Source organism: Equus caballus, chromosome 18 (assembly GCF_041296265.1).
Source record: "Equus caballus isolate H_3958 breed thoroughbred chromosome 18, TB-T2T, whole genome shotgun sequence".
Classification (NCBI taxonomy): domain Eukaryota; kingdom Metazoa; phylum Chordata; class Mammalia; order Perissodactyla; family Equidae; genus Equus; species Equus caballus.
In genome coordinates this window covers 27,832,841-27,851,728 of record NC_091701.1, presented here as the reverse complement: position 1 = coordinate 27,851,728, position 18,888 = coordinate 27,832,841, and the positions used below count along the sequence as shown (strand labels likewise).

The following is an 18,888-nucleotide window of genomic DNA, read 5'->3' as shown; positions in this document are numbered from 1 at the left end:
AGGCTAAGGAGAGGAGGTGTGTGGTAGGAGTAGAGTGAAGGGCTCCCCTTGCTTGAACGTTTGCCACAGATGGCCCACCCTGAGAATAATTCTTATGTAGGAAATTAGCAATTGGATTATGACTAGAAATGCATATATGATAGGTTTATTGTTTATGATATGTAGCATTGTTTTCCCTTCTACTTACTGCCATCTAATGAATAGTCCCCCAAATTTGTAGTTTTATAAATGTATAACAACACAATTTGCAAGACTAGATCAATGAGTTACAATATACCTTTCAGTTACATTAATCAATTGTTAACATTTTGCATTTTTTATTTCTTTCTATATAATTGTATACATATGAATATTTATTGTCATTAGCCTTTTGACTGACACATTTAAGAATTAGTTGTAGACATCATGAGACTTTACACGTAAATAATTCAACCTGTATCTCTTAAGACTAAGGATATTTTCCTAAGTACTAGAATAAAATTATTACACTTAAAAAATTTAGGATTGATAAAAATTTACAATCTTGTATTCAGTCCATATTCAGAGTTTCCCTGTTGTCTTTATAATGTCCTTTAAAGCCATTTTTCCCCTATCCAGTATCAAATCAAGGATTACACATTGTATTTCGTTTTGGGGTCTCTTCATTTTCCTTTAATCTAAGTTTTTTGCTGAGGAAGATTGGCCCTGAGCTAACATCCATCCCATCCTCCTCTACCCCATTTGTGGGACGCCTGCCACAGCATAACCTGACAAGCGGTTCGAAGGTCCTCACCCGGGATCGAACCGTTCACCAAAACAGAGTGTGCAAACTCCACCCCTACACCACAGGGCTGGCCCCTGACATTGACGATCCAGCTTAGTTATTTTGCAGAATATTTGTCTGATTTTTTTTCATGAACAAATTCAATTCAGGCACTTTTTAGCAGAAATACTACATTGGTGATTTGTACCTTTCTCATTGTATCACAGTGGAAAACACATTATATCACTTTGTCCCTTATTGATCATATTAAGTTTAATCACTTGAGTAAGTTGATGTCTGCCACATTTCTCTCTTATAAAGGTACCATTTTTCTCGTTTGTAATTAGTAAGTAATATGGTGGGGCTGCATTTAATGAATTTATCTGCCTTGTGTGTGAAAAACATAGAGCTTGCTCAGGTCTTACTGAGTAAGAATGAGTCATTGCTTGCAGTAGTATGTTGACGGTGGGGATAGAGGGAGAAGTAGGAGAATTACTCAATAACTAGACCCACAGGTTGCCATCTATTTTCTTTTAAAAGGAATAGTGATTGATTGAGATTAATATTTTGTTTTTCTCTCTACTAAGGATCAGATTTGTAGATAAACAAAATCTTCATATTTCAGAATTTTCTATCTTAGTTTTAGAAAGGCTTATACTTCATGGTGGTGGGAATATCTTTGGACGAAACGGGGCATTATCTGACCATAATTTTTCTATTTGCTTTAGTTGGGCACAAATAGACAATTTAAAAAATGAGTGCATCTCCTTGGTAAGATTTTTTTACTTTAAAGCAATAAACCATGACATTAATACAGCAGTATGGGTTTAAAGAGCGATCACTGCTTTTTGGTCTTATGTACCCTTTTTAGCCCGTGAAGAAGACACTTGAATTCCTATTTATGATAGATTCACTTATTATGTAATCATTCTTCTTATATGAAAGGCTAGTGCTGCAGATCATATAAACACCTGAAGTTAGCCATTTGGCTTGTCAGCCTGGGAGAATTTATAGTAGTTGTAATCATGGTAATAACAAGGATTATCTTTTGTATTTTTTAAGTACTGAAAAAAGCATTTGCAGTGTAAGTGGTCCACAAGCAATTCATCTCCGTAGTTCAATGGAAAGCACTTCAGGCGTAGAAGACCAGGAATCCCTGTTTTGCCACTTTCTACCAGTGTGAGTCTAGAAAAAACTCTTAACCTTCTTGAACCTTATTTTTTAGAATGGGAATTAAAGCTGTAAGGGTCAAATGATTCTACATTATGTTATAAAGGTGGCATCCATCAAAATTGTGCCAACTGAATGTTCTCAGCTGCTCAGGGACTGTAATTTTGTCCCTCCTTTGTGTCCGTAAGTGATAGGTACCTTGTTAGTGAAACATTTCTAGGTTGTCTCAGGCAGTTATTACTCCATTCTGTTTGTTCCTCTAATATTTTGTATATGTCATTATTACAGGCAGCACTCATTCTGGTGGGCTGTCTTGTTGATCTTTTCTGTTCTTCCTGGTTAGACATTGGCAAAAGTAGGCATTTAATAAATGTTTGTGGAATGAGTGAATAAATAGACATTGTTTCATTTATAAACATGGCTAAGTAAGCTTTCAGTTTCCTTTTTTCCCTCAAGGGGAAGGAATCAGCCTTTCTTCATTTTTTTTATATTTATGTTTTATATAAGGGATTTTATAGATTGTATATCTGGTGCCATTAGCAGCCCAGTAGTGGAGAAGAAAACATTAAAAAAAATAAATATTGCAGAATAGTTAAAAAAGGAGAGGGGAGGGGCAGTGAGAAAACATGCCAGGAGAAAAAGACCACACTAGATAAATCTACTGCATAAATCAAAAGGGTTTATGTCATAACATGAACATGTGCCATTCCTGCTCGTATATTGAATTTCAGTAGTTGGTTGCATAAAGAAGTAAAGTGTAATGAAACTGGCAAGCAGAGTATTCCCCAGTCAGCCTTATCTTTGTTCCATTTGTCCTTCAGATAGAGCTTTTCTTGCCTTTTTCAATAAAATCCATCCAGCTTTTTTTTTTATTTTGCTTCTCTCAGTAACTGAGCTGAGAAGACCAATGCAATTCCCAGCTTTTATAGTTCTTAGCAGCTGCTTTTTAAGAGATCAAAACTTAGAATGCTGCTACATGGTATTAAGGCTTAACTATTGATGTGTCCCTATAGGGGATATGTTTTTCTTGGGCTGGGCTGAGGGAAAAGGAGCAGAGGGTGAAGAATGACCCCTTCAAGCATGCTTGGGACAGTAAACCCTAATTTCCTTGTTTCCTAGGCTCCTCTTTGCAAGCTCAGTGCTTAACCTGACTGAATTGGCTGCCCTTCGGCCTGACCTTGGGAAATTGAAAAAGATTCTCTACTTCCACGAGAACCAATTGGTGTATCCGGTCAAGAAATGTCAGGAGAGGGATTTCCAATATGGATACAACCAAATTCTCTCATGGTAGGTATAGATTATATCAATATATGTAGACCTTTGCCACCTGTTTCTTTATAGATGGTTGTTTGTAGGAGAAAACTATGGAAAATGAATCTTTAGGTGGTGGTAGTGTTGTTATTTTTTCCCCTCGTTGAGTTTTCTGAAATTGCAAAGTCTTAAAATACCATGACATTTCAGAGGTGATGGTCCTTCTCTATTGTTACTTCAACAAAGGCTATCTCCTGAAGCTTGTTAATGAAAGAAATTAATAACAACTCTGAAATGGCTTTTCTGTTGGATCCTATTCACATAACTGCAACAGCCAAATGGAGTCGGTTTGGCGGTGATTGGGTACATTTTACTCACCTTGTTAAATAGTTATTAGCAGTTGGGATTGGTGACGTGTCTAAACAGACTCCCAACTCCAGCAAGTATATTCCATAGTTTAGTTGACATAGCAAAGCAGCTATGTGGTAATACTTCTGTGTTTTGAGCATTTTGTAAATGTTTTCCTGTCATCATTTTTACAAGCTGCTTCAATTGTGAAGTAGCAGTACCATCAAACTAGAGTGGAACTGCTTCACGCCAAACGTCTCATAAAAAAGCAACCGTTTTAAAATTTCATAATAAAATTAAAATACTTTATTTTATATTGAAACGGAGAAGGGAAATATGTTTTAAAAACAAAAATAAAATCATTTTGTGCTTTATCAATATGGAAAACATTTGTAATATTCTTTTGATTTCTTGAATTAGCATCATTCTTTCCCTCAGATAGTGTGTGTTTATTACCCTGGAGAAATAACTGAGGAAAAAAAATTAAGTCTATTTTTCCCTTTATGGGTGGCTTTAAAGTTAATGGAAGTTATACCCACTCATATCAGGGAGGAAATGCATGGAAAAGCACATTTCTATAAACTATCTTGGATCTTTAATTTAGCATAGACTGGGTTTTTAAGAATGTAAGCTGTTGAGTTGCATGCCCTATGAGGGCAAATATCTAAAAAAAGTTTTATCTTACCACCCCTTGTCTGTTTTTCATAAAAGATTATTTTTGCTCGTAGGGAATGAGACTATAAAAGCTTGTGCATGATTTTTCAGTATTGCTCTTCTCAAGAGGGTAAACTGATGGACAATCTTGGAGAGAAAGAAGTGGACTTGATCATCGGTTGGCTTCTTAGTGAGAAAAAAATGGTTCACGGTTGTCCAGAGGAAAAATAAGAGTGTCAGAAAGCAGTCCTGTTCAGATTCTCTTTGAAAAGTATGACTCCTGCTTCCTCAAATGTTTCTTTAGTTTTCTTGCTGACTTCTGCTTTTGTTGGCACTGTCAGATTTCTTTCTTGACCGTGTGGCAGTTAAGGACTTTAGAGATGACTGACATAAGCACTCACCTTAAATAGAGGTTTCACTAACCCTTTGACTTATGAACACATGTCGTAACTATATATTATGACCTGTGGGTCGCTATTACAATATGTGACATATGGTGAAAACAGACTAGCTGTAAAACATCCTTCAACTTTTGGTATATTATTATACTGGTTTCCTTATTGCTTGGTGTTGTGTCAGCATTTCTGTGGCATTCTTTTGTATTACCCATGTTGTAATCACCTCTACCCCCAAATTTGCACTAGATCGAAACTAGAAAAAATACTTGTATGGAAAAGCAATTTGCGAGGGAGGCATGGGGGTGGGAAATCAACATTCCTTTTGTTAGTTTTTCATTCCGGTATGTATTAATAATAGAAACTTTGTCTCAGTAAGTGTGAATTAAACTAAAGTGAGGATTTTCTACGGTATTCCTGTTCTATAAGCTCTGCTTATTTGTGTTTTGCAGTCTTATGGACTTAACGTGTCTTCTTTCAGTTTTCTTGATCTATCATTTTTTGGGGCGAAATTAACTGCTTTGTCTATTTGATCTTGTATACCTTCTTATCAAAGCATTTGTGTGCATTTTATTGAGATCCAGTGACACTGAGATACTGAATCATTGCTTAAAGCGAGGAGGGTCATTTAAAAAATCAAAACAACGATTTTTATTGTCAGTTTTTTTGACTGATAAAGGTAATACACTACATATTCAGGTTTTACCCAGCTCACCCATGGTTATCATTTGTATTCATTGGTTTCCAAGAAAATGTTATAGGCAATTCTGAAAACTGCTGACATGTTTATGACACATAAACTTTGTTTTCACATTTTCTTATAATTATGTATTTTAGATTATTTTTATTTTTAAAAAATACTAAGGAGAGGAACACTGTCTTTTCATCAAAAGCAATAGCCAACATTATATTTATTTTGTTGCTTCTGAAGGTCTATGGTGTTGTAGTCTTTTATAATACATTCCTTTACGTGATCAATAAGACCTAGTGATAGGGTTTTCTGGGTCCATTTCCACCAATTACTTCTATTTCTCTGACTACTCCAAATATAATATATTAGTGAATAAGTTATTTGTGTAACCTTCCTGTATAGTCCCAGAACTTTAAAATACCTGACAGTTTCTTGAAGCAAGAGTTAAAACAAGAAATAGGTTTTAACCATGTATTTTGAAAGTGTGCTCTAGTATGAAATAGCTTTACTTGAATTAGTTTCCTTGAAGATAGTGAAAAGTATGGCAGATGCTCTGTTCTCAGTAGTGTGGTGTAAACTGATGTACATCACTGACATAGAAACCCAACGTGGGTAATTGGGCCACAAAGAAAAAGGTCCTACTATGCTTACTGCTTTTGATAATACAGTTTGGAAAGTTCCTGACATTGTGGCAAAATATACTTTGGTTTGAAGCCTCATAGGATCCCATTAAGTCATTTAATTCCTTTCCTCCCTGATGCCAACAATGTAACTTCCCATGATATAATACTAATGAAGCTAACTTATCTGTTAGAGGCGTCTTGATAAATACTGACGGAAGTGCAGAGTCCTTTGCAAACCCAAGGTACAGTATAAACTCTGATTAATATAGAGGTCTTAGGCTCATAAAAAATAACTGAGCTAATGTGGGCTCATCATTTGAATTTATTCTTTCCCTTTACAGCCTGGTGACTGATGTAGTGGTATTCAACTCGGTTTTTAATATGGAGTCATTTCTCACTTCTATTGGAAAATTTGTGAAGCTGATTCCTGATCACAGGCCCAAGGATCTGGAAAGCATCATCAGACCCAAGTGCCAAGTTGTTTACTTTCCCATCAGGTTTCCTGATGTGAGCAGGTCAGTATGTTTGACTCCGTTTTCAATATTCTGTCATGAATTCTTCCTCAAATGTATAGAAATGAGTGTTCTTGCCAGTTTTAAATTTTTAGCATAAGTATGGTTAATTAGAAAATTGAGTTCTGTTTCATCCTGCTGTGATTTACAGATTTTAAAAAATCACATGTCCAACCTATCACTGAATGGTTAGTTCTGATACTGAGTTCTTTCTTTTCTCTTATTTATTGGTTTGCCAAAGCAAGCTGCTTTGTCTTTTAACACTTACTGTTTTATTTCTTTATTTGTCATTTTGTTACAGAAGTCATTATTGAGCATATTTCTCAATCTTTGCATTCAGCTTATACCCATTGGTTTATATATATAATAGTAACTGTTCTAAGTAAATCAATGTTAAATCTCACTGCTTGGATTACTTTCATTTCCCATGCTGTTTTCTTCTATTTTTTCCTTCTTCCATTTTTTATCATTTGTATTATCTTAGTAAAGAGTTAGATCTTCTACGCTGGGCTGAGAATGCACTTAATTGCCATTTCTCTTTCTCAGTTACTAAGGACATTTTTTACTACCCTTGTTGCTGGGTCTACTCCGAATTAGTAACGGATGATGTGGCTCAAAGGGAACATTCTAGAATTCCTTTTCACTTTTGATTAAACCTAAGAAAATTGTTTTTACTACCACCGGGACTATTCCCCCATTGTGAATAGAAAGTTTACTTCAGTGGGACTCATACTAGCTGGGGAGGCTGCTGTTTTGTAACTGACTATGTCCTTAAAAAGAGTTCAGGGACCGCTGTCTCTTCCCCATCCTAGAAATGAAGGCAGGAAACACTTTATTGTCCATACATGCTATGTAGGAGGTCAGCGATAGTCTCTATGTTCTTGACTTACTGAGTTCACCCAGATATTACTGTCAGGACAGTAGTCCTCATCCACACCCCTAATGCTGATTTATTTGAGTGTCTTACTAGTTAATATTTCTTGAAGAAAAATCTACCTAATACCAGATCAAGTTAGTGAGTCATAAAACTTAAGTTAGACTGCCTTGCCCTATCCTTACTTTGTGGAGTTCAGACAACAGAGACCCAGAGAAGCAAAGACTTCCTCACGCTCACACTGCTGATTATTGTCATAGACTGGATTAAAGTTTAGATCCTATGACTCTGGAATCAATTTTCTGTTTACTGTCCAAGCTTCTTGCCACTATAGGTCATTTGTCAGAAACATTTAATGATTTATGTGCAGTTTTGAAACCTATCAAGCTAAGTGAAACCAAAATCACAATTGATTTTCATGTATATTTGTATATATAATATGTATTTGTGTATATGACGTTTTCTTATGTGTGATGAGAATTTCAACTTTTGAAAAATATAATTGTTATACTTTGGATCTGTGATTAGCTAGAACATAGCTTATACTTTAGATCATACTTTAAAAATATGATCCTTATTTTTTTTACATGTTTTTAAGTTTTTCATATAATATATAGTCAAAATATATAATAGTAACTTTAAGGTGAATAGGTGGTTATAGCACATCTTAATTATTACTGCCATAGAATTCTAAATATATAATGTTTTAAAATTCATTAGTTTCTGATATGTTCCTACAACATCATATATTTTAATACACCTGTGGCAATTGAATAGTTTATTAATTTGGACTGTATTACCATAAATAAATCTAGCTAAATGGAAGAAGGTTAAGAAATATTGTGGCCAAGATAACATTCATAAGCAAGGTCTTAGCCCAGAGTGTTATTTGAATTATTTTCAAATGGTAATTTGCTTTATCCAGCCCAAACTCATATAGTGTAAGTAAGTGATTATTTGCATGAATGACAATCATTCTAATGCCTGCAGTCTTAAAAGAGTATTATTTTGTTGAGATGTTGAAAAATATTTAGTAAATCCAAAGGCAAAATAACCCAAGTGGTTAAAAAAAACAATATTTGAATGCTTATATCTTTCTCCCTATACAAATATTATTTGGTCATGGCAAAAATGAATTTAAGTAAAAACAAAGCAGAAGGTATAATTAAATTATTAATACAATGTGCTATAATAATATAATATAATGGGTATTAATCAGGGAAAGGGAAAAGCCATGTTTCAGCAAAATATATGAGGGTTTATAAAGTTGATAACTATTAAAGCTCAGAGTATGTCTGCCACTTAGGAATTCAGTAATATTTGGCTTGAGATACCTACTGTTAGGTATTGCTCTCTTCGCTTCTCTGCTGCCTCATTCTCAAAGACCAGAAGAATAGTAGCAGGAAAAAATATTGCTTGAAAATATTTTACTATTGTATTCAGCATTTTGGGATGAGAAAGTTCTTAAACCCTGAGTCTTCACCACCACTTGCTAGCTCTGTGACCTGTGCAAGTGTAATGACCCTGAGCTTAGGTTCTTTAGAGATTATGATTATATTTATCTTGTCACCACATAGGCATGATGTAGTGACTAAATGGAATAATACATACCAAATGCCTAGCATAGTGCCTGGAACATACTAGACCCCCCAATAAATGTTAATTCATCTTATTAACTCTTCCCTTCCCATTGTTTTGTAACCTAGCACATTCACTGCCACCTAAATATAAAAGACTGTCTTCCTCTCTGCCCTCTCTTAATCAACACATACAAATAGAGAGGTACTCTGGCAAAGGAACAGCCTAGTATAAAGAAGTGTGTTTACTTATTCTCTTTATCACCCCGACTCAAACAGCCTTTTGGCCTTACCAGAACCAACTATCCATTGATTGAGCCAACTCTTCATTTTCATTCTTCTCTTGTCTTCTTTCCTTCTTCTTTCTCCAGCTTAACTTCCGTGTTCTGTCAGCATACTTACTCTCATTCATATACTCTCAAATCTTTTGCACCTTTTCCTTCATATTTGATTAGGAGAAAAACATCCAGCCATATTATTAGCCTACTCTAAATTCATGACACCTAAATTCAGATGGACCCTTTGAGCTGCATGGCAAGCATACCACATTTTCCCTCTTCTAGATAACTAATCATGCATTTTCCTTTCTTTGTAAGCACCTAATACCAAATATTCTGTCTTCATTCTCAGATTATGACTGAGAAAGTAGAAGAAATCAGAAGAGAATTTCTATACGCTGGCACCACCACGTCTGCCCGGTTGTGTGCTTCTGAGCGTATATTCTCCACCTTCACACTTGTTACTTCGGATGAACTAACGTTGCTTCTGTCTAAGCCCCTGTTTCCACTTCTTTGCCAGAGCCCATTCTTCTCGCATACCTAAGGACTATTGTTCTAGCAATTTTTCCTTCTCTGTTCTGCATCATCAGTTTTTCTCTCTTCTGGGTCATTCTTGTTGGCACACAAAAAGTGCTATTTGTTTACATCTTTGAAAAAAATTCTCTCTTGATTCCACTTCTTTCTGCTGCTGCCTCATTTCTTTCTTTCCCTCAATAGCAAAACCTCTTGAAATATTTGTTTAGAATTGTTCTTTCCAATTTCATTCTTACTGTTCTCTTTTAAAGCCACTCCACTGAAACTGTTTTTATCAAGGTCACTGATGACTTCCATGCCTCTAAATCCTGTGGTCAATTCTCAGTCCTCATCTTACTTAACATAGCAGCAGCATTTGACACACTATGACACTTTCTTCAGTTGGCTTCCAGGACACACAGGTTGCTGCTTCTCAGGCTTGTTGCTAGTTTCTCATCATTACCCTGACCTTTAACTTTGAACTGGTCTTTGTCACTCTTAACACTTAAGGGGCTGGTGAAAGGAGAGCCCAGGAGTGAAATGAGAAGAAAATGTAAAAAAGTCAGGAGGTCAACAATGAGAGAATTATCTTGTGGAACAAAGAGAAGAGAGTTTTAAGGAGAGGGTCAGTAGTAAATTCAGAGGAATGAGGTTAAATAAGTGATGACTAAAATGTATCCTTGAATTTAATTTAACAATTTTATATATTCTTTCTGATAGCCAGGGAAAACTTAAGATTCAAGTCTGGATGCGATCTGTCTCTCTGTCTCTGTCTCTCTCTCTCACACACATACACATAGACTCAGCTCCTCTTTTTATGGATGAAGACATCAAGGCCCAGAGAAGTTGTGTCTTCTGGTAATCACACAGCTAGATATAGACCGAGCAGGAACTGGAACTCATATCTCAAAATCTCCATCCACTGCTCAGCCCATCACTTATTGTAAATGCAGTTTCAGAGGTCTTGATTATCTGATTTTTCAGCTGACAGCAGATTAGCAGCATCAAATTGGGGGTGCGATAAAGGCAGGCTCACTGACAGCAGTAAAACGTGACAGCTGACTGGCAGCTTGACAACAAGGGAGGAGAGAGATAAACTATTAAAAAAATATATGAGAAGTGAAAAAGCATAGCAGCCTGGAGCCATTCTATGGTAGGGCAGGCAACTCTGCACATTGAAGAACCCCTGCAGACATTTCTCCATGATTGTACAGCTTGTACATCAAAAGGATGACTGTGATTTATTAAGAGAGATTAAATGGTAGCTGGTAAATTCTGTTTAAGAATATAGGGAAATGCATAACCTACTTTTGGCAGAAATTATAAATGACAGCAAATGAAGGTAAACATCATGCCTCTCTCAAGGATGTACATGAGCCATAGTCACCTAAAGGAAGATAATAAACATCTAAACCCTTTCTCATGCAGTTGTAATATCTGTAAGTGTAGGAGACCAGGGAACATTTCGGTAAGCTCTCTTTCTTAGATTTTCCTAATTGAGGCTTTTCATGGACCAAGTCTCCCTTTGCTGCTGGGTATATATACTGCCTCCTTTGGTACTGAAGGCATTCATGCCTGCCAGATGATCGGTGGTCAACAAAACAAATTTGGAAATATTAATACCATATCTTAGCCCATTTTGGCTGCTGTAACAGAATAACATAGACTAGGTGGCTAATAAACAATGCAAATTTATTTCTCACAGTTCTGGAGGCTGAGAAATCCGAGATCAAGGCTCTGGCACATTTGGTGTCTGGTAAAGCCTTCTTCGTGCTTGGTATGGTTATACATATTTTAGCATTTTGTTCTTCCAACAATTCTAAAAGATATTTCCCATTTATAGTTGAAGAAGCTCAGCCACAGAGAATGTAAGTGACTTTTTGCCTGCAGTAAAGGTAGAACTAGAAGTCAAACGTGCTTTTACCCTATTTTAGAACCAAAACTCTTAACAATCTTTCTATACTGCCTGTCCCACAAAGAGAGATTCTAGTTCCTGGTAGACCAGGAACTGACCAGTGAAGAACAAATGATTTATAAAAAATAATTGACAGAAACATTGAATGAGAGGGAACAAAGTCATGGTCATGTTATGAAGGAAAGGAATTAAGGCTTTAGAAAGCAGACTTTTAAAAGGTTGAAGTTTTGAAAAAGGACACCTAAAGAGGAATGAGAAATTTTAAGAAAGAATTCTGATAATAAAACTGAAGATGGGCCTAAAGAAACAGAATAGGAATAACACTTCAAAGACACAGCTGTAGGTTCAGACCATTATTTCATATATAAGAAAATTTCTTTTTTTTTCCTTTTTCTAGTTATCTAGCATTTGTCCAAACTCTCTTCCCTTTCCAGTTAGCTTATAGCATGACACGTGTCTTATAGGGCAGGGCCTGATCCACCATATTAGATGTTAAGGACAAAATAGACTTCACCAGCACAGCATCAGACTTCTTCCATCTGTCTCCTCTACAGGATTTGGCACTAAGGGAGTATCCATGATTTTCATATAACTAGATTACCCCCACTCCCAACAAATTGGACTGTATAAGAATGTATTGTAGAAATACAGTAAGTTACAAAGTGACATCCCTTCCTTGAAAAAGATCATGTCTTCCCAAGGAATTCCATCAGGGAGCCATGAGTAGGGAGTATCAAAGTGGATATTGTCTGCTTCAAATAACAGTCAGTTGGGTCAAAGGTGAAGAGAGAGAATGCTCAGGCTGTCGAGACCTGATACTTGTATGTATTTGTCACTACCTCCCTTCTCGGTTCCATTATAGTGTGAAAAAGAGTTGAAATTTCTTCATTATGATTACACATAATTGACGTAAAAGGATCAAATGTATGTGTTTCTAGTGGAGACCTTAAAAAAAATCATCCATTTATTTATTTTTATAATGACGGGATGAATGGATGCTATATCCTTAGGAATTGAAGTTTGGACTTGGAGCACATTGAAGCATGTATCTTTAGACTGAGAAATATGTGCTTTATCTGGATTTCAGGTCCAATTTAGTCACCACAGAGAACATCAAGTATCAACCTTGCTGTGATCATTAGGAAAGAACTTAACATGTTTCTGTGATCATTTTACTCTCTATTCCTATTTTTCACATTATTGGATTGTCAGAGTTGCCACTGAGTAAACAAGAGTAGATTTTACCTGTGAGTTTCCTTGTTTAATAGATTTTACCACCCTGGAATAGGGATTATATAGAAAGTATCTGCTTTCCACCTTCTGACATTTTTGACAGCAAAGGAGGGAGAAAATCATTGTTGGTCATTTGGTGTAATCTCGTTTATTGAAACCTTAAGAATTTCTCTGCATGTTTCTTTCTACCTTTTCTGTGTTGCTAAAATGTGAAGCCAAAACTGAGGTTTATGGACTTCGCCTAACTGTTTTAGAAACAAAAATGGAGAATTTTAAAAACAGTGTGAAAACTTTAAATGAAAACTCTCAGGCTGTGCAAACAAAGGCGAGGAGCCTAAGGGCTTTTTGAAGAATTCTTATTAAAGAAAACACTATTTTACATTGCAAAGCAGATGTGTCAGAAAACAACAGCAGATCTGTAATTTGAGAATTTGTGGATTGATAGGACAGAAGGCAGCCCCCATGGCTCCCCACCGAAAACTTTTTGTTTTCTGCAATCGAGAGTTCTGCTTTTGAGGGGGTTGCCAGAAAACACCTTAATCTTCTTACCACATGTGGTCATATTTCTCAGATATTTTGAGAAAGTATTAGTGTTAGACATATTGGTAAAACCACTGCCTTTGCTTATGAAATAATGAAGTGGGTACTGTTTTCTTGAATGTTAATCTAGGTCTGAAGTAGAAGAAAAGTTTTGCTTTTACTAATTTAAACACATCCATATTTGCTAACAATTATTTTGCCTCTTCAAAATGAATGCAAAAATGTGTTTCTTTTGAATGTCATTTAAAAGAAATTTTTATAGGATCACTGCACTAAAAAAAAAAAAAAAACCTTTCGGTAAATCATTCCAGTTTAACACTACTCACTGTCAAGAAATCTCCTTTATAGCTAATGCAAGTCTTTGTAACCATCTTCCTCTTACTGTTCTTGTTAAGAGAGTTTGGTTTTAGCATATATATATATATATATATACACACACACAATTTCTTTGTTGGCTTGAAGTTACATAGAACAAACTCTTGCTTATTCAAAATGTATTTTTTTATGAAATTATCATCCATGTTAATGCCTAATTAAAACAGTTAAATTTCTCCTCTCTTCAACTTATGCAATAGCAATACCCCCATCAAAAAGAAGTGCTCTGAATTCAGCAGCAACAACAAAAACTATCCTATTATTATAGGAAGATTTACCCCTGTTCTCAAGTATAGAGAACATTTGGCTTGATTTTACATCAAAAATTTGGCAAAGATTGTTTTTCGGTCTTCATAGTCCTGTTCTAAAAAATTTGGGAGGTTAGAAGCAAAGGCCACAGCACACAGGGTACAGAAATCACTAAAAATCAGAGATCATATTCAGCTAGGTACTACATCATCACCCCAAAGGGGGTCATGGAGCAGAGCACTACAAAATGGGGATGAATGTCATTCAGCAAACTCAAACCACAGTTGAGGGGAATTCAGCAAAAAGTCCGCTCTGTTCTTTCATCAGGCTCAGAGGGCATCACCAAGCTTCCCAGAGCACAGTTAATGATCATCAGTATACAGCCATTAAGGCAAGAACAAATTATGTTATGTACTCTGGTCATTACATAAGGGCTATATATAATGCATGGTAGAAAGGCTTCAAATAAATTATTTTGATGTTTAAAGGATCAAGCTTTATCTTTCTAAATCTTTCTAAAAATCACTTCTTTAAATCATTCTATTTTGGGTGATGCTGAATGAAAGAAGGACATCAGCAGTATGGTATATAGGGGTTCTAGTTTGAATTCTATGACTTACTCCCACTGTTCAGCCTACAGTAAATCATTTAACTTCCCAGAGCTTCAGTTTTCCCATCTGTAAAGTGGAAATTGAAATAGTACCTATCTCTTAGGTTTATTAAGAGGATCGAGATAATTATTACAGTGTACTGACTGAGCTCAGTGCCTACAACCTAGTAAATGTTCAGTAAATGTTAGTGGTTTTATTAATACTCCCATCATCATCATTTTGGTTATCTGTTGACAGGCTTTTTGACAAGTGTACCCATTCAGTATGTCTCCATGCTCAAACGTAAAGGGGAGCAAAATTCTGAAAACTCCAGTAATTTCATATAACACTCGAGGATCTAAAGTTTACCACTAATGCAAATAAAGGTAGGGACTGCCTTATATCTTATCAATCCATATAATAGCAGCCAAATGTCATAATTTAACAGTGTGAATGCATGAGAAGGAAAGTCACATGTGCTGCTGTCCACATCTGCCTGGCAGCTGTTAGACACATGCATTCCTCGTGAATAGGATGATCAGTACAGAAATCATTTAGTTGTTGAGTGTTCTTTTGAAGAATGCTGGGGAGTGTTTCAGAAAGTTTTTCTTTAAAAAATAAACAATTTGGAATGTACCATTCAGCACTAATACCAGAATAATCTTTTACTCAGAATGGCTTATTCTGTAAGAAATTCCAGATAAAAGGCTTTATTTTATAGGAAATTCTTTAAAAATATCCTTCAAAGTAATTAGATACAATAAAATATATTTAACAGTAATTTAATTCTTTGAGGTTTTATTCGTGCCTTTGTTCACCCAACATTTATTAAAAGCTTGCTATTTGTATGGTAAGTACAAGGAATTCTGGGATATACGGCTGTGTAAGACAGAGTCCTTAAGCATAAGAGCTTTGTAGAAATGATAGACATACTCAGGTGGCTCTGAGACAGAAAAAAACTGATTGTTGTCATGGCAGTTGAGTGGGCATTAAAGACTGACTAAGCTTTGGGCATAATAATAATGGATATCATTTATCAAGTGCCTTTTTCGGTGTGCACTTTATGTTTATTACTTCTAATGTTTACCTAAACTCTACAAATTAGTACTACTATCCTCATTTTCCACATGAGAAAAGTGAGATCCAGAAGGTTAAGCTTGCCTGAAATCGAATAGCTACCCAAACTGTCTGGCTCCAATATGCTGCTTCTGTTAATGCCATGTTACTTCTTGATGAAGGAAAGAGGGGTGGTGGGTTACAGTGAGTGCAAGGGCACGTTATAAAGAGAGAGAAGAGGTGCAACCAGATTTATGGCAGTGAATGATAATTGTCCTGGAGGAGATTAATTACCTTTGACTCAATTAGGTGAAGAAATGGTAAGACTAGAGATGGGAATTAAGGCTGAGGAATTTGGACTTTAGCTTATAGTCATTTGGGAGCCCCTGTTAGATTACAAAATGGGGAATTTGATACTGACAAGTGGAATATTGGTGGGAAAGGAAATAGGAAGCACAGAAACAAGTTAAAAATCTACTAGGATAGGTTATTGAAGACTTGAACTAGGGAAATGGCATACAGATGAAAAGGAGGAAATACTCATAAATATACCGGTTGTAGACTTGGCAAGTTGATGTGGCAAATTACTGGATGGAGGAGTGGTCAGGAATGATCTTGAAGTTTTGATTATAGTGACTAGAAGAATATGTGTTCTATTGGAATTGAGAAATAGATTTGCTTGTGTCTAAAGATGGTGAATTCAGAGTTTTATGTATTAAATCTGAGGTGTTGGCAGGTCGTTTAGATGGAGCTGACCAGCAGGAAGTGTCCTCTCTTGACTCAGCGTCATCATTTAGAACTTCATGTGATTTGTTATATTGACGTGTGTTTCTAGAAGTTTTGGTTGGATTTGCTCTTTCCTTTGACATGCTTGATACAGCTCAAATTTAGTTTTTCCAAATAAGTCCAAGGTATCTGTTTCTTGTTGTTTGTTGCTATTCTATAAAAATCAAGAGCAGAATTTGTAAAAGCATCAGAGATTTGAACTCTTTATCTCTGGATAAGCAGGCATTTATTGAATTGCTCTTTTTGTCTTTTCAGAGTTCGCTAACTAAATCACTTTCAGTCACTTTGGACAGGGAATCCTGATATCAAGTCCTGTGTGATGAGTGGACAGCATAGTATAGTGCCTAAGAAAATTGACTTTGATGTCAGACAAGGCTGTGTGTCAGTGCCAACTTTTCTGCTAACCAGTTGGCTGATGTTGAGAAAGTTGTTTGACGTTTCATACCTTGCTTTTTTTTTGCATCTATAAAGTAGGGGGAGTAATAGTCTCATTGGATTGTTGTGAGAATTAAATGAGGTACTGTATGTAAGGTGCTTGGTAAAATTCTTGAGGTGTAAAATAAATGGTTGTTTTTGTTATTGTTGTCTTTAGTTTGTGTGTTCTCAAAATATCTTTAGTGCGTTCATTAACTTATATGTAATTTCTTAAATTTTCTATAGAGCCAGAACTGTGCCCCAAATTGTGGTTCAGTATGACTTCAGTAGTTTTAGGAGCATCAGATGATTTTTGCTTTCTGTCAACTTTCAATATTTTTTTTTAAACCAATGTTGCTTGCTCTAGAACTGACTTATCTTTACCATGCTGGACTGAGTGCCAAAATTCTACTTAGACACATTGCTAAGACTATTAAATCCAAGTACTATTCTGTGTGTGCTCTTGTCATGTGTGTGATGCTCTTCTGTACTTTTGGCTAATATGAGGTGAATCACAGACCTTTCTCACATCCAGCAAGGTTTGTATTGTTACCAGCTATCTGCAGAGGTGCTTCTGTGAGTGATTAGCTATTATAAGCTTTCCTTGAGTTTGGTTGGTTTTGTTCTTACTATGTTTGTCTCAATGTTACCTACAAATTTATTTTTATTAATGTGTTCCTATGAAATAGTTCTTAATTAAATAATCGTCACTGTTTGTTTTGGAAAATTCCAATATTTTGTGTATCAGTACTATTAAATATGGAACTTTAAAAAATTTTAGCAGACATAATAGTGAGAATTTAATATAGGAAATCTAGTTATACTTTTCTTTAATTAAAGGTAAGCTCATTAGTTGCACAAACACTTGCCTCTCTTTCAGTCTTGCCTATTGTTCTAAGCTGAAATCTTGGTCCTGGTCTTTAGCCAGCCATGAAATGAGAATGGTAGAAGTTCTTCCTTTATTTCTCCCTTGACCACATACTATAATTCATATATAATTAGTGGGCAACAAGAGAAGAAAGCATTTTAGCACCTCTTCTCTCCTGTATGATATATTTTTGTTTATTCATGGAAATATCTTTTTTCTTTGAAATTCAGTCCCCACTCCAATGCTTCCTGTTCCTATCAGCTAACTCTCAGTTTGTGAATATGGCCTGCAGGTCTAAATTCATTTACATGTATAGAATTGATTTCTCTGTTTGGGACACCCATGTCGTTCAAACCCAGTGCCTATCTGCTCTATTAAGTATCAGCTGATACCCTGAGCAGACCAAGTGATTCTACGGAGAGAGGAGGGTCTATTCAAAGCTACCACATTTCATTTTTATCGTACCAAAACTCATTTTATAATACCAAACCCTAAAGTGCTCGTTGTAATTATTTTTCTAATTGAATTTCCTAATTTCCAATTTCTTAATTGAAGAAGCAGCTTCTGTCTCAGGCTGTGAGAATGGATATGAAAGGACATAAGCAAGAGACAATGGGAAAGATTAGGTGATCCAAGATTAGGTGATGAATTCTGTTGGAAATAGAAGACCAAAGGGAGAATGAACTCAAAAAACGTTCGTAAGTTTTAAAATCATTGTACTATTAACTGAAATAGGAAAATCAGAGAAAAATGTCAACCACTTTTCTCTTGTGCACAAATTTGTTTTGTTTTCAGTTTTAGGCGGTTGATTTTTTTTATGAAGGAACAGAATCAGAGCTTTCCAGAAGTGGAAGAGTACTTAAGAAATCAAAACTTTAGAAATCTTCTAGTCTAATTCCTTCATTTAATACCTGGGGAAACTGCAGCAGAGAGGTTTTTACCTGAGGTTATAGAGTAGTATCGCAGCAGAATCACAGTTTAGAAGCCAGTTGAAACAATTTATGAGATCATTAGAAATATGCAACCAGGGTTGTTCATTGTAGTAGTTATTAGTAGGACAGGATTAACCAGCATTAATAAAATAGATCAATTTCATCAGGAATAGCTGGTGTTCCACAATTTCTTAGAAGATTTTCAAATATTTCAGTTGCATCACAACTTGTTTTTCACTGAAAATATCTAGCTCTTTGGTCTGTAACTCATTTTGAGATGAAAATGCATATGACTCAGCCAA

The 18,888-nt window shown here is 35.6% G+C and overlaps 1 protein-coding gene across 50 annotated transcripts in view; it reads left to right on the top strand.

The window, feature by feature from the left end:
* GTDC1 (glycosyltransferase like domain containing 1) overlaps positions 1 to 18,888 on the top strand; it is a 423,749-nt gene that overhangs the window by 185,260 nt on the left and 219,601 nt on the right. For 35 of the 50 annotated variants that reach the window (XR_011428195.1, XR_011428194.1, XR_011428196.1 and 32 more), the window contains 2 exons: positions 3,032 to 3,199; positions 6,216 to 6,389. Coding sequence is in view for 44 of the 50 variants with exons in the window: in XM_070240833.1 (XP_070096934.1) it covers positions 3,032 to 3,199; positions 6,216 to 6,389 (342 nt within the window). In the remaining 6 variants the exon portion in view is untranslated. Of the gene's footprint in view, positions 1 to 1,804; positions 1,922 to 3,031; positions 3,200 to 6,215; positions 6,390 to 18,888 lie in introns of all 50 variants that reach the window. The other 15 variants (XR_011428191.1, XR_011428192.1, XM_070240810.1 and 12 more) reach the window with 1 other exon arrangement.